Source organism: Cryptomeria japonica, chromosome 9 (genome assembly GCF_030272615.1).
Source record: "Cryptomeria japonica chromosome 9, Sugi_1.0, whole genome shotgun sequence".
Taxonomy (NCBI): Eukaryota; Viridiplantae; Streptophyta; class Pinopsida; order Cupressales; family Cupressaceae; genus Cryptomeria; species Cryptomeria japonica.
Window position 1 is genome coordinate 64,481,232 of NC_081413.1, and position 21,005 is coordinate 64,502,236.

At 36.2% G+C, this 21,005-nt stretch overlaps 1 protein-coding gene across 1 annotated transcript; it reads left to right on the forward strand.

Annotated features, from left to right (window-relative positions):
- The first annotated feature begins 2,610 nt into the window (after positions 1 to 2,610).
- LOC131033517 (nuclear pore complex protein NUP35) lies at positions 2,611 to 20,462 on the forward strand. Its single transcript, XM_057964752.1, has 3 exons — positions 2,611 to 3,383; positions 5,651 to 5,762; positions 20,024 to 20,462. The coding sequence occupies exons 1-3, from the start codon at positions 2,626 to 2,628 to the stop codon at positions 20,330 to 20,332; spliced, it is 1,179 nt and encodes a 392-aa protein (XP_057820735.1). The 5' UTR covers positions 2,611 to 2,625; the 3' UTR covers positions 20,333 to 20,462.
- The last annotated feature ends 543 nt before the right edge of the window (positions 20,463 to 21,005 follow it).

Here is a 21,005-nt window from a genome sequence, read left to right on the forward strand (position 1 = left end):
AAGGCAAAGTTGGTAAAAATGCAATCAAAGCTTGCTAAGCATAAGGAGTTGAAGAAAAAAACTTGGAGAGACTTGGGTATTCTCAAACTATCAAAATCAAATATACCAAGACTCTAGACTTGGCAGATTTGGATGAAGTTGTTAATTATTTCAATGAAACTTTCCTTAATGTTGTTGTTGTTGATCTGTGAGATGAACACTTTCATTTCTAGGTATGGGTTTAATATTGCAATAGGTTTCACCAAGTTCCAAACGCAAGAACACTTCTAGATCGAAGATTCTAAAAGTTTTTAAGTGCCTTCATTGCATCTACGCATTTTGTAGAGTTTACTCATCCACTCAGAAATAGAGTAGTAGTTTGAGTGCAATTTTGACATCTTGCATTACTTCTCATGCCTCCAAGATTCAAGCTAAGATTTGTGTGGAATGCCCACATAATTTTATGCACGTTGGAAGCAAACTAAAGTCCCAAAAGCACGTCCAAGTTCCCACCATCCAAACTAGAGTTTTATTTTCTATTTTAGGGCCATGTTTTATGTTTGCTACTCTTTTAAATGCACCCCCTTTTGCATAGAATTGGGAAACACTTTAACTTCAACTATGTTTTAGTTTATCTTAATTTCATCTATAGTTAGTTTTAATTTCATATTTTGGGACACCAAATTATTTGCACCCAAATCCTAGCTATGAGATTCAAACTTTTGATGTAAATTCTATGTAAATTTACCCGTGTGTCAGTATTAAGGGTTGATGATTCTTTTGCTAGTATTATAGGAAAATGTTATACATGATTTAGTGTCTTAATCTATTGGAAAGTGTGAAGTTTTGAGTCTTACTAAAAAATAGAAATTTTGTTTATTGTATTTGAGTTTATTCAATGCATTGGTATTGGTTGTTGTGGATTTACTTTCACGTGTTTTGAATAAAATTATTAGATCTATGCTTTGATGTTTGTTCATATGATTTCGTCTTGGTTTTGTGCATGGGTATGGTATTCTAATTGAAGAAAACTGTTTTTTTTTTAATTTCATGTTTTGGCTTAGATGATTACATCAATGTTGATATTAATTGTGAGAATTCTTGATAATACAACGTTGCTTTGAAATATCTAATATAGCCTTTTAGTGTGTTGAGGTGAATTTATGGTTATCATTGTCTAGTACAATAGATTCTCATTACACTTCTCGTTACCCTACTATCTTTTTATATTTATTCACAATTCTAGTTAGAATAGGATTTGAGTTAAAGAAGTAGTTTCACTTTTAGATCTGTTTACAAATGTGCTTATAATTGGATTCCAATATCATAAAACTAGCATATTTGATATTGTGGGAATTTGAATAACTTTGTTTTTAGTCGAATACTTGTTACTACTAGCAAATGCCCTTTGTATGACAATTACATAGACAAATTGAGTCATTTCAAATGGTCAGGGCCTAACTTCAAAGTTTTGAGTGACTTAGTTACTTTTCAAGAGAGGTGATTCATCTTTGATTCACTTGCCATTGGCTATGCTAACATTGTTGTTAAGAAAAAGATAGTGGTTTATTAAAAATCACAAGACAATGCCATTTGAAAGCACAAAGTTAGATTCCACTAACTACTTTATTATTCATGTATGCAAAATTTGTAAGCAAAACAAGCCACACAAACACATATGGCACACAAATTTCTATAAATAAGAAAGCTCATATGTTTTAAAAAGAAATTGAACATAGATTTATTGTAATATTCAATTTGGAGCTAGGAGCATATCTCCTTTGAAAGTTTAATCATTTGATGACAAAGTGCAACAATGCCTCCAACAAGTATTTATAGAGAAGAATGCTAAGCTAGAAACTATGTGCAAAGAAATTGCATAGGACTATTCTTGAAAATTGTGAAGGTGATAAAGAAAACACTTATATCTGCAAGAATATGTAAAAAGGTTGCAAGGAGTATTTACTACCAAAGGTAAATCTATGTAACTTAAAAATTTATCTGGTGGCCTTTTTGAGATACATAGACACGTGGCAAGAAGTATTTACCACAAAAACCAATTTTTTCCAAGTAAATGATGTAAATAGAGCGACAATTGTGATCCATATCATTATACTCTCCTTGAGACCAATGTCTAATAGTTGGGCAAAATTGTAGCAGGGATATTTACATTTTTTTATTTATGAATATGTTAAGCCACTTGCAGGAGGAAATTGGATTTTCATCATGATAACTATGTGTTGTGTGATTCCCCATGAGAGATACAATGAGGAGCTATTCTTGATAGCAACAACAGTGTTAATGCGGTGAACAATGGACAACGATTAAGGAGTTGAATAGTAGACATTGAAACCAAGGCACACACAAAACTAAAAAAAAATGAACTAGTGAGTTGATTCCAATTGTCTTGCATGTCTAAAGAATTGTTTCAACCATTGATAGTCAAAACAAGTCATCCATATTATATAAGAAATACCTTCGACATAAAAATCTCAACAACACCCATTAAATTTTTTTTTCAAAATCCTTTGAAAGACACACTTCTCTTCAGAAACTATAAAACAACCTACTCTGGTTCCGCTCATACATCCAGAAACAATAAAACATAATAACAACATAAATACTTTGAAAAACCCATAATTATATATGGTTATTGACCGTTTGATAATATCTGTCGGTGCCGTGACTGTTGCGGATGATACGAGTGATATTCAACTCAGGATCGATAAAACCCTAAACCCCAGTGAAAGTCAAAGGCCACCGCAACGTGTTAGCAGCGCAGCTGCTGACCCAAAGGCGGGAGATGAAAAATCAAAGATTTCTGTCTGCGGAGCGTTAAAGAAAAGAGAAAGTCCATCTGTGGCGATGGCCATGGACTTCACCTCTTCAACTCAGAGAAGCTCATCAAGAAGAGGGGCGAGCCATTCCCGATTTCGATTTTATAGAGACTTGGCTTCACCCGTGAAGATTGATTTTTCCTCGCACCCGCAGAACTCTCCATTTTCTGGGTCATGGCTCGACGGTCCTCCGCCTCCTCCTACGCGCTGTCTCGACGATCAGGTCGAAGACGCTTCGCCCACAGCTCACCAGTTGAAAACTCCACCGCCAAAGACGAACGTCTCGGCTTCTGCCGCCGCCTCCTCGTCGGTTTCCTTCAGAAGAAGCACTCCGCCGGATGAAGCAGGCTCCTTTGGACGAGGTTTCAGCTTCCAAACGCCCGGGAATCCGATCCGCAGGTCTCCCCTCTTTCCTGAAGGAGATAAGGAGAATGAAAGCCCCCAAAATGATAGGTTGCAGCAGGAGCCCCGCGGTTTACTGGAGCTCCCACCACTTGAAGAAGCGGAGCGCCCTCACAGCCAGACAAACGGAGCGGTGGACGGGCAGTGCTGGGTTACTGTTTACGGGTATGCAATCTTTTCGTTCTTTTCTCTTTTCTTATTTTGCCTCAAATCTATGGGGAATCGAACCCAGGGCCTCCAGATCAGATTGCTGCTCGTGCGCCATACCATTGAGCTACTTGTTCTCCTTTTTGGGGTCCAGAGTGCTAATAATTTCCCCAAAACAAGAGATTTGAAGCTGAATGGGGTAGGGTATTTGCGAGTCATAGTGTAGGGCTACACTGTCAGCTGGGTTACCTCGAAATCTACATTCAAGTCTCAACTCAGTCAAGTGCACATGAACACCACATGATGGAGCTTAAAAGGGCCTTTCCTTTCCTATTTAGAAAAAAATGTTAAGCATTAGTTGAGGTGAGATTAAGGATGACTTTAGCAGGTTGTATTGTAGCCTTGACATATGTTCTTATGACTTGCAAACCTAAGTGACACTACAATGCACCCCAAAATATGTGCACCTGAAGTATTGCATATGGAACTAGCTCTTATGATCGGAAAATATGGATGATAATACAATACGCCCCAAAATGCGTACATCCAAAGTATTAAACCTTGAACTATGTTAATACGATCCGAAAACATGTATGGAGCTTCTTTGCATTCCAAAGTAGGTACACATAAAGTATTTACACTAGGTCTGGGCAGGTCTATTTCGGGCTCGGACTTTGATACATAAACAAATAAGTTGATGAAAGCACGATATATTATTTTGCTTATAACTCATAAGTTCCAAGAAAAGTGACCAAAACATTGAAAACTACCAGTACTCCATGTGGCAATTGTATTTTTCTGTTGTGGTTCGATAAAATGGAAAATTAGGCTGTTTTGCATATGCAAGGCCTTTTTTCTTATTTATCAGTGCCTAATTTTTGAATGAGTGCCAAGTCTTCCAAGCTAAGTCGACAGAACCCATTAGGGTTCAGCTCAGGACTCAGCATATTTTTGTGAGACTTCCAAAGTCTCTTAGGTATGGTTACATCGGAATCTTGTCACATCAAGCTGAACCATGGGCAGCTGTGTCACTCTGCAGTGATAAAAACATGCCAAACCCTTGAACTTTCCCCTATGCCATTACAGTATAGCCTCTTGAACTTTGCTAAAGTGTACTTTTTGTGGATAACAATGTACAGGGAATGTGCTTGGATTCAATTCCGCACTTCCCATTTTATAACCCGGGGAATTGGGTGAGAAGTAGAGCCCACTAATAAGGCAAACTTAGATCAAAAGATCAATCTGTTTGGGTTCATTTCCCATTTTAGATGATATAGCCACAAGTTTAGGAATAGGGTATAAAAATGAGAGTCCTTTCTTTCCAAAACAAAAGGGTGCAGGTTTGTGAAGTTAGGGAGATCCTCTAACATAAGCTTGGTTTGGTTGAGATTTTGGTTTCCTATGGCAAGGGAAATAGGATAGATTATATTATACATGGATCCCTTAACACATTGTTGGTTCTCTGGTGAGACAATTGTTAGATTATATGGGTCTTTCGGTTCTCTTGAGATTGATGCACTCTTTCATGTACCTTTTTACAATATCTGGGAAAGATCATCAAGTTGCAGTCATTTTTTCCAGGGCTTGGTCTTTCTAAGCCTGTATTTCAAGATTCTCTCCTTCTGTGCCTAGATCCTTACAATTACTTAAGATATTCACTTTTCCATATATTGTTCTGCAAATATGATTCTTTTTTTGATAGGTTCTTGCCAAACGTTAATATTTGTACCTAGTCACTTCATAATACTTACAACAGTATCTTTTTCATATGTTTCTTTCTTTTTCTTTGCCTTCTACACTCTGATTGTTAGCTTGCATAGATTCTTTTTTTATCGTTCATGTATTATTGCTTCAGAGGTTTTACTACAAAGGGACTGCGATTGGTGCTAATTTTATATGCATTCACAATTTTCTTTGTAAATCACTTTGCTAAGATTATATCAATTAGGCTTGCCTAATGGTGTCAGGCTGTCAGCTATACTTTATTTAGGAAGGAACAAAGCCCAGTTTCAGTTGATAAAAAAAGCACAAAGCCGCAAGATTTTAATGTGACATTTCTTCAAGTGGATGGTATCAAAATTTATACATCTGATGATTTTCTTATTTGATCATCTCTCCATTGGATCTAGAAAATGGATCCATAGTTAAATCCTTCTTTGGATTAGTATTCCAAATCAATTATTTGGAACTTTGAACCTCCCCTTTTTTTCTAGTATTAGTCTTTGATAGTTTTATAGTGTTGTGCTCCATTCATTTGCTTACATTGCAGCTTGTTTTTTTTACAGATTTAGTCCGCAAGACACAAATTTAGTGCTGCGTGAGTTCGAAAAATGTGGAACAATCTTGAAACATGTTTCAGGACCGGAAGGTGCCAACTTTGTGCATATTTTATATGAGGTAAATTTTTACTTGTTTGTTTTTATCATTTTATCCCAAAAGAGAGTTTGCAATTAAATTAGAATGTCACAAGTTAAAAAATAGGCAGTTCAGTTTTGTTGTTCACCTTGGAACCCTCTAGAGCTTTGTAGCTTACTAAAATGGAGCATTGGATAATTTTGCTAGCTGCTGAATCGCTATAACCTTAAAGCACACGTTAGATTTGCAATATTTATAATCTAAGTTACCGGTTCAGGTACGGGCACTCAAACCCGGTTCGTGGGTTCTAGCAAATTTTTTTTTGCCCTTTGGGTTCATGAGTCGGGTTTGTCCTTGCATGTATATATATATGTATATACATATTATATACACAAATTTAAAGAAATATATAGAATTATAAAATTAAATGCATTTGATACTATGATACTTCATCATTGATTAATGCCAAATGTTAATTGATAGTTAAGAATTGAACTGGAAGATGGAACCAAAGATGAAAAACTCTTAATCGGCGATAAATATTTTGGCCCAAATTTTGTTAGCTGCTGAATCACTATACCCTTAAAGCACACGTTAGATTTGCAATATTTATAATTTAAGTTACCGGTTCAAGTACGGGCACGCAAACCCGGTTCGTGGGTTCTAGCAAAATTTTTTTTGCCCTTTGGGTTCATGAGTCGGGTTTGTCCTTGCATATATATATATAAGTTTTTGTATATATATATGTATATACATATTATATACAAAAAATTAAAGAAATATATAGAATTGTAAAATTAAATGCATTTGATACTATGATACTTCATCATTGATTAATGCCAAATGTCAATTGATAGTTAAGAATTGAATTGGAAGATGGAACCAAAGATGAAAAACTCTTAATCGGTGATAAATCTTTTGGCCCAAATTTTAAAAAAAATCGGGAATCAGCAAAAAATCAGCAATAAATCGGCAAATTTATCGAACATTTGAAAATACATAATTTCTTAAAATATTCTATAAAACACACATACATTAAATTTATAGAACATATTAACATATTACTGGTTTCCATCATATAGAAATCATAGTTTGAGTCAAATACATTAGCGTACATTAGCCAATTATAAAGCAATCATTGCCTGTGGTTGTTGATCTAAGAGCCATCAATTATGTTTGAAGTACGACAAGGCCAAGGGGCCATGATATCATCCGGTCTCTTGCATTGTTTCTTTGTCGAGATCAATGACTCCCACTATGTCTATATCTCAGCAGCAAAGGTGCCAATGGCAAGCCACGCAATTGGTCTAAATAGAAGGATGCTGTATATAAGTGTTACGAGTTAGACATATATGAAATATGAAGGTGCGAAATATCCGAGTCGTTTCTGCGGGTCAAAAGTATGTGGTGATCGAAGTTAGGGTTTTTTTTTAATTTCCGCTGATTTAGCATCGTTTAAATCAGCATTTTCAACGATTTTTAAAGTCAAACTCGCGTCGATTATTTGCATAAAATCGTTCCTGATTTTTCTGGCGATTAAATCGTTTGTGGTTTCAAATTGGGAAAAATCTTGATTTACACGATTTTTTTCTGATTGGATGGAACAATGCAAAATGGCAGAGTGGGAATGCCTTGGGTAAACCTTGGGTGAACCCCATGGTGAACCCGAACTCGGACGAACCCAGTTTGGGTGCAGGGACCAAAATTGATGAACTCGGTAACTATTTTCAGTACCATTTTCAAATTGACATAGTTAAAAGTACACTTGTAACAATTGAACTTGTGGGAAGCTATTGCAATAATGGCTCAGTATGGCAATGAGACAAAATAGTATCAAAAAATAAAATGTTTGTTTGTCAAAGATTGCTTTTGATCCAAACATGTATATGCATTATTTTCAGTGAGTCTGATATTTTGATGATTGTCTATCTATAGTAGTATGTACAGGTTCTTTGAAATTGTGAAGTAAGTTTTTGTTTCATGATGTATGTATGTGTATTTGTGTGCCAGTTAAAGATGCGTGACAATCTCCCAGACCACAATGACAGTTGTTGATGTGCAATAAACTGTCTAAAGTTTGCTGTACATAAAATGTAATCGTTGCTGCATCTTTATGAGGTCATTGTAATATAGTTGGTTGATGATTTAAATTTTATATAAAGGCACCTGTAAATTATCTTGATGATATTTAAATGAAATAAAAGATGAGCTGTTTATTGTTTTATATTGTGGTTCAAAGACCTCTCCAGTCGCTACCTAAAGGACTTGTATAGATCAGGCTACCTGCCTGGGGTTCTTAACAAACACTAGTGCCTTGAGAGCTTCATTGTGGTCAATTGCCCATATGACTTGACAAAATCTTAAGGCAGGTTACTTGCCTATATGGCTTCACTAAGGCAGTAATATTACATTGGGTCCAAAAAAAGTGCTTCTAAGCATCTTCCACTATCAAGCCAACTAACTTGCATATGTGGGTTGAATTAGTTAGTACTTGTACAACATTAGAGGGTCTGATTTCTTCTACGATATCCTTCAAGATTTGAAATTGGAAGTGAAGAGCACTCGAGAGTATACTGAGAGGGGGGGGGGGGGATGAATCAGTATATTAAAGAATTTTTACTCCTTAAAACTTGATTGAATATATTAGCAATACTTTATAAAACTTATTCAATACATATGCAAGATAATAACACCAAGATATAAAATATATGTGGAAACCTTATTGGGAAAACCCACAGCAATAAATGCTTATATATGTATATATATCTCTTTTTACAATGTTTGTAGGCACCAACCTACTAGAGGCTAAGTCACAAGATACAACGATTTTCATGGATGAGGTTTGAATTTAATCGAATTTCAAACTTCTATAAAAAACTCGAATTTAATCAAATTTCCTCTATAAAGCATTGCTATCCGCCTCTAAACACAACTCAACTGGTCGTGGGTATTCTTTGTATATGCTTTGTATCTATTGGGTCATGGGTGTCTGCAACTGCTGGGTCGCCCTCGGATTTTCTCCAACAAGGGTCGCTATTTTGATAATTTATTAGAAGTATACATATATTTAAAAATAAACAAAATTATAGAAGGCGAATTTTATCCAAATTTTTTTTCGAATTTTTCCCTTGTCGAATTTCATCCGAATTTCATGGCTGTCGAATTTGAATTCGAATTTGAACCTTGTGACTTAGACTAGAGGCACCAACCCTTTTAGTTTGTGACCACCAACTCATTGGAAGCACCAACTCCCACTTCTGGCTTTGTAGGCACCAACTTAGTGGAGGCACCAACCCTTTAATGTGAAGCATCAACTTCAGAAGGATGAAGCACCAACTCCATCCAGAATGAGGCACCAACCTCAATTCCAAATTTTGCTATAACTTGCTCCACAAATCTGTCAAAACTTGACCACAAATCCACTACAAGATGATTAAATTTTTCTCTTACTTCTTGCTATCACTTCCTCGTGTTTCTTCTCAAATCTGATATATTATAGTCATTGATTGCCCTCTCACAATCTGGTGTATACAATGATTGTCTTCAAAGCACACATACACACACCACACTTTTCTTTCACCACACACACCTCTCAAAACAATGTATTGCATCTTCCCTTTATATCTTTCATATGCCCCTTCCATAAAAGTTATGACTCTTCAATGTAGGAACAACTATTGAACTAAGTTGCCGGTATGGGTACGTGGGTACGATGCGTCAATACGACAATTTTTTTTGGGGGGGGTTTGGGTACGTCTGTACATTTAAAAAAAAAAAAAAAATCATAAATATATACATATGTGCAGCCTAAAAAGTAGAAACAAAAATAAAATATAGAATCCCAAATATCATCCATATGCTAAACAAAACTTGGAACTATCATATATGATATAAATATAACAAATTTACTGTAAGTCTAATCTAATTTCCATTTGTCAAAATTTGAATGTTATGATAGATATATCGAATTCATTGTTCATTGGTTCAACAATAAAATAACACAATTAATAATCAACATCATATGGGTCACTAGGAAGATCAAGATCGACATCATCATTGACATTAGATGATGTAGCTAGAGTAGTGGAACCATAGGCAGCCTCACTGCCACTTGCACTAGCAGCAAATTGGTTATTGGACTCCCCAGAAAGTAAAGATTGTGTGGCAGCTGAACAATCCAAATCAGTTCACTTTGGATCTACATCCCAAAACTTTGTGCTCCCATCCTTGTACTCATTTTGTTTATGAGTAAGAAGGTGCAAGTTTGAATGCACATAAACTAGCTCTTATGCCTTACTTGCTGCCAATCGGTTGCGTTTCACTGAGTGGATAAAGGAGTATGTGCTCCAATTTCTCTCAGATGAAGAGGAACTAGCAACCTATTGAATAATTGACACAAAGTTAGAGGGTGACCATTTTAAAATAGTAAAAATTATAAATTTAGAGAGCAATAAAATTAAGAAACTTACTTGCGATAAAAGTTTGATTGCAAGAGTTTGAAGGTTTGGTGATGTATGGCCATTAAGGTACCACCAAGCATGAGCATCCTTCTTATACTTGTCACGGAGAGTGGAAACACTTTGACCATTGGAGGCTACAAAATCTGCAAACTCACTTGTCATTAAATCCTCCATTTCAGAATCGGGGAAGAGTTTAGTAAGTGCTGTCCTACACCCTTCACTAACTTTTGAATCTCTATATGGTGGTACCCTTGATGGCTTAGCAAGCATTTATCATTATAAAATTTGGGAGTCAATGCAAATGTAAGAAGATGTAGTGGGGTGGTGTTGATGTGTTTTTCATGCACATGCGAACACAAAATAAAATACCTAAAGGCACCTTATCCTCTCTTGAACAAAGTTTCTCGACTGCTGAAGATCTCGCCGAAGGATTAGTCGGAGTAACTCCAAGGTTCTGATATGTAGGTTCTCTACGTGTGGATAAGCTCTTTGTGGTACGATGTGATTTTGCTGGAATCACAAGGGGACTTACTTTCGACGACCTGAACGTCTGATTTGCTTTGGATATTACTGGAATGTGGAATTTCACCGGCCCTTGATTTTGAAAAAAGAAAAAGGATAAGGGTTGGAACGGGATCTATTTCTAACACTAAGAATGTAAGAACAATGAATGACCTTTGATGAAATTCTAACTAAGTCTTGCTTTGACATCCTAGGATCATCTCCACAAGATTAGTGCGATCTTCTAAGGAAAGCTTTATGATGTTCAAATCACCGCTACAAGCATAGACACCGTTAGGTTGATGCATATCAATTAAGAAACGATAATTGAAGTTAAGCTTAAGTTGAATGATTCCAGTTGACTACACAAGGCAAGTTTGCAATCAACAAACCGCTAGTAGTATGGATATACAAATTTCATCGTTGATCATACAAATTTCTTCCATTCTTTTAATAACATGAAATCAAATTTGAGAAGTATAGAGACCATGCAAATTGTTGAATCGACCCATAGAATTCACCATTTCTTCAATGAAGTTTACAAGTCTTTTGCAACAATGTCTTGACAACAATCTTTGCCTTCTCTTTCTACTCTACCCTAAAAGCTAATTGCTCTTGAACTACCACTATTGATTATTGACTATCTCTAACTATTCCCCGACTATTAACCCTTACAAATCAGGAGCCAAGGCTTTATATAGAGAGCCCTTTACAAATTGACGGCTCTGATTGGCTTAGAACCAACGACTAGGATTACAAGATAGAAACCCTAATTAGGGTTTGCTACAACAAACTTTCTTAGCCAATTAGAAAATTACATTCTCGGAGCAAGGACTAATAGGAAGCAGGGGTAGGTACACTGAAGTTTGTGCTGCCTTCGATGAGGCAGGTACATTGAATCTGGACATGCTGAGGTGGACCAATTTGGCTGGAGGAGCAGTGACTGAGATGCCACCTTGTCTAACGTCTATGTCTTGGTTGATCTCTTTTCTGTCTCAATTTGATGAATGATGTACCTCTTTTACTCCCAAGTGCTTGATGAGGCTTTCTTATTGTCAAGTCTTCCTTCTCCGATAGCATACCTTGCCTTGAAGTGCTGGCGAAGCCTTTCTTTGTCATCTTGCGGTTCCTTAGTGTGGCAAAGTGAAGGTTTTGGAGGTAGATGGCAACTCCTAGAACACATGTAGTCCACCTTTATGCCTTTGGAATGTCGTTGATGATGATGGACTAGAACAGGTCGTCCTTGTCTTGGTCTGATCCTCTTCCATCTGCAAAACAATCCAAAAGATGATTAAGGACACATGATATATTTATCCCGATCATAGCATTTCTTACCTTAAATTATCAACAAAAGGCATTAGAATAAAATTCGCTTAAGATCCTCCCCAGGGACAGGCCCTATAAGAATTTTGCTCTGGACCCTTTGGAAGGGTCAGGAGCGAAATTTGCATTTTAGCTCAAATTTCATCATCTCCTTGCCTTGAACTTCCTTTGAATTGCTTTCTCCTGAAGACATCATTGATTTGACCTCTTAAAAGACCAAAAGAGAGGATTTCGCTTTGGACCTTGGCCAAGGACAGTACCTATAAGGAATTTTGCTCTGGACCCTTTGGAAGGGTCAGGAGCGAAATTTGCATTTAGGTTCAAATCTTGACTTCATTTCTCACATTTTTTCATCCAAACAAGTGTTCTGCCCTCAATAATGCCTGGGAATGAGTTAGTTCTAAGTTTGGGTCAAAGTAGAATGTCTTATGGAGAATTTTGCTTTGGACCCTTTGGAAGGGTCAGGAGCAAAATTGAAATTTGCTTTGGACCCTTTGGAAGGGGCAGGAGCAAAATTTGACAATTTGGTCTCTCTGTCAGGATTCATATATGGAATATAACATTTAAGTATAAGTTTTCTTATACTTTAAGTTATATTCCATATATACTGTCAGGATGTTTGAGAGTGGTTTCGGACCTCCAAGAGTTATAATGCAAAATCTAGTTTTTGGAGGATTCTTCAATTTTCAGACAGTCAAATTTCAGATCAAGATGACATTCCAGATAGCCAAATTTCAGGACATTTGAAGATCAGGATGACATTCCAGACAGCCAAATTTCAGGACATTTGAAGATCAAGATGACATTCCAGACTTCATCACTCACCAATTTGACCTAACTCTGATCTTCAAAGAGGATATTCACTCACCAACTTCATTGACCTCCTCAAACTCAAACAATACACAATTAGCAACAAGAGCAAAACTTTGTCCCAAGGAAGACTTTCAAAGATTACCCTAACCCGTAGCATCGACTGACTCACCTTTAGCTAAAACAGAGCCTGCTCTCTTAGTGATACCTCTGGCAACACTCAGCATGCAAAGGCTAATAGACAAAACCCTAAAAGACCTAGAAACAAACCCCAGAAAGAAAAAAATTAGGGGTCCCCATTTGCAATGGGGCGATGTGTGAATACGTCACAAGAGGTGGTCATTTTGTTCCATCGCTCAACATAAACTGACTGAACCTCTTGGAAGAAAGTTTCTTCGGGATCTTGCTCTTTTGCATTGATGATGACTTTCATTTCCTCAATCATCGTGTCAATGCCATCATATACCTCTCCCAAACATGGGTGATCCGTGTCAATATAATGGATCATACTCATGATGGGCTCAGTGAAACTCAAAAGATATTCCACTCGATCCCACCAAGTGTCATCTATGATCATGTGTTTTACATTTGTTGCCCTTTCAGTATTGGATTGCCTCCATGGGGACCAACTTTGACTAATTGCCATGCTAGCAAGTGGCTCCCGCACCTTCACAAGTCGCCTCAAGACGATTTTGTTGGATGCAAATCGAGTCTTAGCAACCTATTCAAAAATTAAAAATAAAAATTAGAATACAAAGAAGAGATGATCAAATTAAAAAAATAAATTAAGGATTACTAAAGTTAGATTTTAGAAATTGAAGTGTTTCAATTACCTTTAGCAACTCCAACTGTGAAAATGATCTGAAAATGGCCCGTGACATGTTATGGTTTGTGATGAACATTTGGATCTCTTCAGCCTCAGCATAAATTTGTTTGATCCAATGTATTTTCCTGCCCATCTTTTGTAGTATAAGGTTGAGAGTGGACAGCACAAGGTGTCCAATATATGTGTTCAAACTGTGTCTCAATCAACATACTTGCAACTCTACAATTCTTTGCACTGTCCGTTATTACTTGGACAACATTTTGAGGTCCCACTGTTGTTTGTAACTAGGTAAAAATGGGTTTGGATTGCCTTAAGGCAACATCCGAACCCATATAGGACTGGGTCCTATCCTAAAGGGGTAACGTGCCCCCAAGTTGAGCCCAGCCCTATACCTCCACGCCACAATAAATAAATTGGTGCCAAAAGAGGGAGGCCGACTTGGATTTAATAAAGGCTAAGGACTCATATAAATAAAGGTTAAATTGCAAATGCAAATACAATTCAGTTATCCATGAAATCAGCGAATTAGCTCTGCAAACAAGAGGTGCGAAATCACCAAAGAAGGTTGTGCGAATTTGTCCAAGGATTGGGCGAACTTATTCAAGAGGATATAGGGCATTTTGGTGCAGTCTTGAAGCATGCAAAATGGCAGATCTGATATATAAAGATCAGATTTAGAAAAGCAAGCTAAGTAATGTATTTGTGCAATAAGAATTAATACATAATCTGACCTGTGGGTCTTTAATGCTGGGTTTTTCCTCCTTGGAGGTTTTCCCAAGGTATTTGTGTTTGTCTCTTGGTTCCTTGTTTCATTCTTGAATTTACTTGATTATAATTTACTAAATTACAAATTTGATTAATAAACTAGGGCATGATTAAATGTTACAAATCTGATTACTGATCTAGGGCACGAATTTAACACCCACATCCTGAATGCATCGTATAAGGATGTTAGCAACAGATTGTGCATCCTTCACCTGTCCCTCACAATCCACACCTTTCAGGGCACATTGCAATTACATTAATTAATGGTTGATTTTTGGTATCCTTCCATCCATCAGAAATGATGTACACCCCTTTTTGTTTCCATGAATTTCTAATGGGAGCCAATGCATTGTCTATGCTTTTTACCTCCTTTGCTAGTAAGGTGCTACACACCTTCTCATAACCTGGCCCTGTGTACCCTTGTGGATCCTCATTTACCTTTCTCAACATATCCTGCCAATATGGTGATCGTACCACATTAAATGACAAACGGTTTGCATATAGACATCTTCCGATAGATTGATCTGCAATCTCTCTAGCATCATTCTTAAATGCTCTCTCTAATGGTCCCTTGCTTCTCTTCACAATAACATGATCTTCACTAATTGGGTCCAAGAATGGGTGGCTCTCTACCACGAAATCAGGAAAATTACCATATGATGGAGAAGTAGGGGGCCTCTTTGATCTACTTCCTCTTCCTGTCAACAAAGGATGGTTTGAGGCACGACCAACTTTTGCATCTGCTTCCTCTTGCACTCTAATATATCCTGCTATTTCATGAGGTGACATCCCATTTCCATCCTTTCCTAGACATGGTTTGATTCCTTGTTGGGGAATGGCACAAAAATGGGCTTTGACATGATTGTAGGAGCTAGTGTTTTTCACACTACAAAAGTTGCATATCCAATTAAATGTTCCACCACCTTTTACTTGGTCTATTATTTTGACATATTTCCATAAAGGCGAATTTGGGTCGGTTTTGAAAGTCCGTTGAGGAATAGAGCTAGCAGTCGTTGCCATTATGATTTCGACAACAAATTAAAAAATAACTATTAAAATTTAATATTAAACAATAGATTATAAATTTTAAATATTTAAATTTAATTTAAAATGAAAGTGAAATTATTATAATTATGAAAGTAACTTATAACAACATTTAAATATTTACGAACTTCTAAATTACACAATAACTAATTAAAATATACCTATTTAAAATAAATTAAATAATAATCTACAAATTAAAATTAAATATCATAGTTAATTTTGATTTGTATTTACTATTATTTAATTATTATTATTTTAAATATGAATATTTTAACTCGCAAAATAGTTTTATTATTTATATATATCTAAATATGAAAATAGTTTTACAATATGATTTTAAATAAAAACAAACAAACTAATAAAAATATGATTTTTCATTTTAATAGACAAATATGATTTTAATTTTTAAATATAAACAAACAAGTTAAAATAAACAAACAAATCTCAAAACAAACTATAGAAAAGAATTAAATTTTTTTTATTTCATACCTGTGCCTGCTGTAGCAGAAAGAATGGTCGTCGTGCCTCCTCTATGCCTGCCGTCGCACCTCTCGTCTTGCCTCCTTTGTGCCTCCTCTGTGCTGTCGCGCCTCTGATGTGCCGTCGCTGATGTGCGGAAAGAATGGTTTTTAGTTTTCATTGTGCATGGAAGGAATGGTTTCCTCTCTGCCTTCGTTTTCACTCTGCGTTTTTTAACTTTCGCTTTAGGGTTTAAAACTCTAAACGACACGATTCCACCCATGAAAAGCCAATAAAAAACCCTCGAAATTCATGCGTGCGCGGATTCGTCAAAAAAGCCCCATGGAATCGCCACGTGTACATTGGATGCGTTGGGATTCGTGGCTCAAAAAGCGGATTCGCTTCAAGAGGAAAAAATCGGAACCCTGTCTGAATCCACAGGGATTCGAGGTCGAATCCGAATCAGATACGTATCATATCCGGATTTGGGGGAAAAATGTGAAGTACCGGTAACTTAGATATTGAATAGTTGCGTCTTTTCTTTATAAAATGAGAATGTATTTGTTGATTAGCAAAATACGTAGTTTACTTAACAAAGTCACACTTTATTAATTTTAAACCCAACATAGTCAGCATCTTGCTTAATTGCACTTTTTAGAGAACCTTTATGGTTGTCTTTTAACACAAGTGGATGATCGCACCTTTTGATGTTGTTATTATTTTTAAGCAAATTGTATTACTTCTTTTGTTAATTCTTATTATCTGTCATTGCCATGTCTTCCAACACATAGGATAACTATGTAATCGCTGATTATGTAAATTACTCTTTTGCTGGCTCTTCTAAATCCTTTATTGCTGTGTTATTGACCAACACTGCTCCTCATGGAATAAACTTTGTTCTGTGGGAGAATTATATTATAAGCATTTACGTGTTCACGTTGAATCTTTTGCCCACCTTCATTAATTATCTCCATACCCATACTCTGCCTGAGAGTTATAGAACAGAAACCCTACAGAAAAATTCAAACTTCTGGAGACCTTTGTTAGTCAAGATTTATTAATTGTACACATTCTCTGTAAAATCTTGTAACTTGTTTATTAGCTTATTATCATTTATATGTCCTCACACTCTTACCTTTATGCTCTGAAGTTGTGGTCTTATTTAGACAGGGAGATTGCCGTGTCTTTCAAATCTTCTATTACTGCTTTGTAGTCCTTCTCGAACACATCGGCTAGCATATGGATTGCCCAGTATTGCTGATAAGATATAATCGACAGTCAAAGTTTCTTATGAAGTAAACTACTTGTTGAATTCTTCAAACCTGATCGCCATCTCTATTACAAGTCATTGTATAATTGTTTCCTTTCTTGTGCTGTAGCTTTATAGTGTATTGATTATAAAAACCATTAATGGTAAGCAATGTTTCTAACAGAGATTCGATTCCTTATTAGTACTCAATTGCAATCTCACCTTGAATAACAAATTGACTTTCTTATTAATCTCCAAGTCTTCTCCTTACTTATTAATTGCTGAAGTGCAATTACAATTGTTGCTTATTATCATTCGTCAATGATATTTGATGTTAAATGCAGTCACTATCTTCTGATATGTAGATTGCTTGCTTCTTGATATCAATGTCAATACTTACAACAGGAACCTTGCATCGTTCCTCTTCCCCGATCAATAAATAACTCTAAGAAAATAAGAGTCCGTTGGACATGTGACAATGACTATGATGAGTGGGCTGATGTCTAAAATTGCTCCACTCATCCATAATGATAGAGTAACTATCCTTTATCCAAACTTGTCTCAATTGCTCCATCGTTATACTTACCTTGGAATATTTTTTTATCAAGTAGGGAGGTGTGTAGCTTATGATCTCTAGGGGGAACATATGAAGGATCAACAACAAGTGCATCTTTGAACATGGAGTGTGCCACATGCAATGGTATGACATTAGCGCAGATAAATTTGACAACAAAACTATTGTCTACATCTTGTGATTGGATGTTAACATGCTTGCAACACTGTGGATCTTTTCGTTCTTCTTTGACTCTCAGGCTCAACACTTTTAGATTCAGTAGCAATAGTACTAGACAACAACCGACTAGACTGCAAACACTCCATTTGCATTCCTTGTTTTTTGCTTCACCTTCCATGTGCAACCTAGTGCCCTCGGCCTTATCAACTTATGTTATGGTTTTATATTCTTTTACCCATTGACAAGGTATGCTGTAAAGATGGGAGTAAACTCGTGTAGCTGCCTTTATCATCCTTGCAAATATGATACAGGCATACTCTACACTGATTTTTTTTTTTCCTAATGTATCTGGCTGTTGTAAATTGTAAAATAGGTTTTTTTGGGTTAAGTGGTTCACCGAGTGTCTGAAATAGGCGTCTCTTTGATTTTTTTTTTCTTAATGTCTTTGGCTGTTGCAAACTGTATAATAGGTTTTTTCGGATTAAATGGACCTTTTTGCATGTTCATTGTTTGTCTAAAATAGGTGTCCCCGAAACTCTCATACTTATTGAAGAACTTCCATGGCATGCTTGTTCAATTTCAATTTCTTGATCCTCACTACTCTAACTGCTGGCAGTGCTCATTGTATTCTTTGGTTGAAAATATAAATGACAGCTGCAAGTGCAAACATAGAACACAAACAAACAGAAAAACCCTCTTAAGTATTTGAAATTTTGACAAAAACCAAAAATAAAAACCAAAAGAATTTGTAAAAACGAATTAAAAAATAATGAGTTTACCTCAAATGATGGAGACTTGGTTTTTTTTACCCTTTGCTCACTTCTCTTCCCTTCTTTCACTTGGTTTCACAGTGGTGCTCTTTTTTTTTTCTTCTCTTCACAATTTGCAAAATGACATAAATGAGCTCTTCTTTTGGTTTTGAATGTTATAATGCTTTTTTAAGGTTTAGATTTAATGTAAAGGGGTGTGCCCCCATACAGAAATGGCTATGCAGGCAGATAAAAAGCAACTTATATAAGGGGGGAAAAGCACATTGTAACATGTGCCCCCTATATAAGTTGCTTTTTATCTGCCTGCATAGCCATTTCCGTCCCCATACACCCTTTATTTTTTTAAAATTTTTGTGTAGAAAAAAGAAAAAGAAAATTGTTGGCCCATAGGGTATGGTTATTGGCTCTGGGGTTTTCATAAACATCCCCAAGATGTTTCCAGATAAAAAAAAAAGATGGTGACAGCATGGGGACATTTCCGATCCGTCCCTGCGTCCTTGAAATGTCCCGTGCTGGGAACGTCCTTATTTTGGCTGGAGACGCATCCTCGGGTTACATATGGTGGGATCCGTTTGGTCTGTTGCTCTAAACAAGTAATGCAAGCTGAGATATTACTCAACTTAAATCATTCATTGTTAATTTAATTAATAGTCAAGTAACATCAGACGGCTGCCTTGCCATCAACTGGTTACGTTTTCTGTCCTCATTTATCGATATGAATTTAATTTGGATATCTAGTTTATATGATATTATGTTTTCTGCTTCTTGTAAGGTCAATGTGTTGCATTACACACAGATGATGGAAGCACCGGTTTGTGTTGTGGAGCTGGTTTTGCTATTCATACTATTCAGAAGTTCCATATTCTTCTTTCGGTGAATGCTCTTCAGTCACACTTTGATGTTTATTGATGATGATGAAGAATCCTTATTGATGTTTGCATCATTACTGCTGCAACAAACCAAGATTTGAGCGAACCATTTTGGAAATGATTCTCCTTCAGAGGGCTTTATAATGTTTTGTCCAATTTCGTCACAAGAATATCAATTAATGCCAATAGAGTAATTCTCATTTTGAAAATTGTGGATGAAGATAAAAAAGCCCGAGTGATGATTGTGTCATTGGTGTGGAGAAGTGAGACATTCAACTTTTGTAACCATTTGAGGCCTGTTTCTCTCCACTGGCCCTGAGAAAATACCTTTGCAGTTTCACTAGTTTTATAATGGAGTAAAATGACATGCTGCTAACTATCTTGGAATGTTTCTCAGCCTAATTAGTTGTTACGAAGTTCTATTTATTCACTGTTATTTGTTTGTTTAGCTTTCTATCATGCAATACTCACGAATCATTTCCATTTGCTTGCAGAACATCTATGATGCACAAAAAGCTCTTCAAAAGAATGGCGCACAAATCAGTTCGTCACTGATGGTAGGAGTGAAACCTATGGATTCATTTCAAAGCCAAACCTTTACTGAAAAAGCAAAGACTGGATTCATGGTATTGCCACCTCGATCACCTGGAAAAGCTGCAGCATCAACCTTAGTTACAAAAGCATCATCTCGACCTTACTATCTGCAACAATCGAACGAGAGAGGCCAACGCTTTTCAGGAGCAATAGCTTCGCCTTCCAAATCAACTATATTAAGAATAGTTGATTTGATATTTGGTGTATGATGTATTACTTGTACTATAAATGGAGGTAAAAAGACTCGATGTGGAAGATGCTATGCGGTTCTCTTCATAGCATTTACTGGGAATGTAATTCCAATACAATAAATCACAGTTATTCATCCTGTTACTGACATATGGCAAGAGTTGTACTTTATATGATTGCAATGAGATGTATGACTAGTTCAGCTGGGTTTTGTATCTACGAGAGAAAATAATATTTTCATTAATTATAACAAGATACATGCTTTTTCTGACTTGAGTTTTGGAACTATTAATGAAAATACCCCAACTTCTGTATTAAATGACAAGAAGACTACAACATATTAAAATATGGAAGTTCTTTTAGGTTAGGAGCCCAAGGTCTAGCTTCCATTGATGATATTCATGAAATTATCTAACCACGATGATGGAAGGTGTCCTTGGTCTATCTTCAAAGAAGTCACGCCTTTATCATAGGAGGCAACATTTTGTGTAAATGGATTATACAAGAGCTGAATGTTAGTTACATATTCTAAATTCAGGGGTTTAGCTTTGATTTTGTATTGTGCACTATCTAAAATGCGTTGTGGAACAGAATTCTAGAAAAATTTGACGAAGTTACTTAGGTTGTATTAATGGAATATATGCTGTTTTTCTTAAGACTAACTCCAGTAAGTATTTATTCACCCTTCTCGAG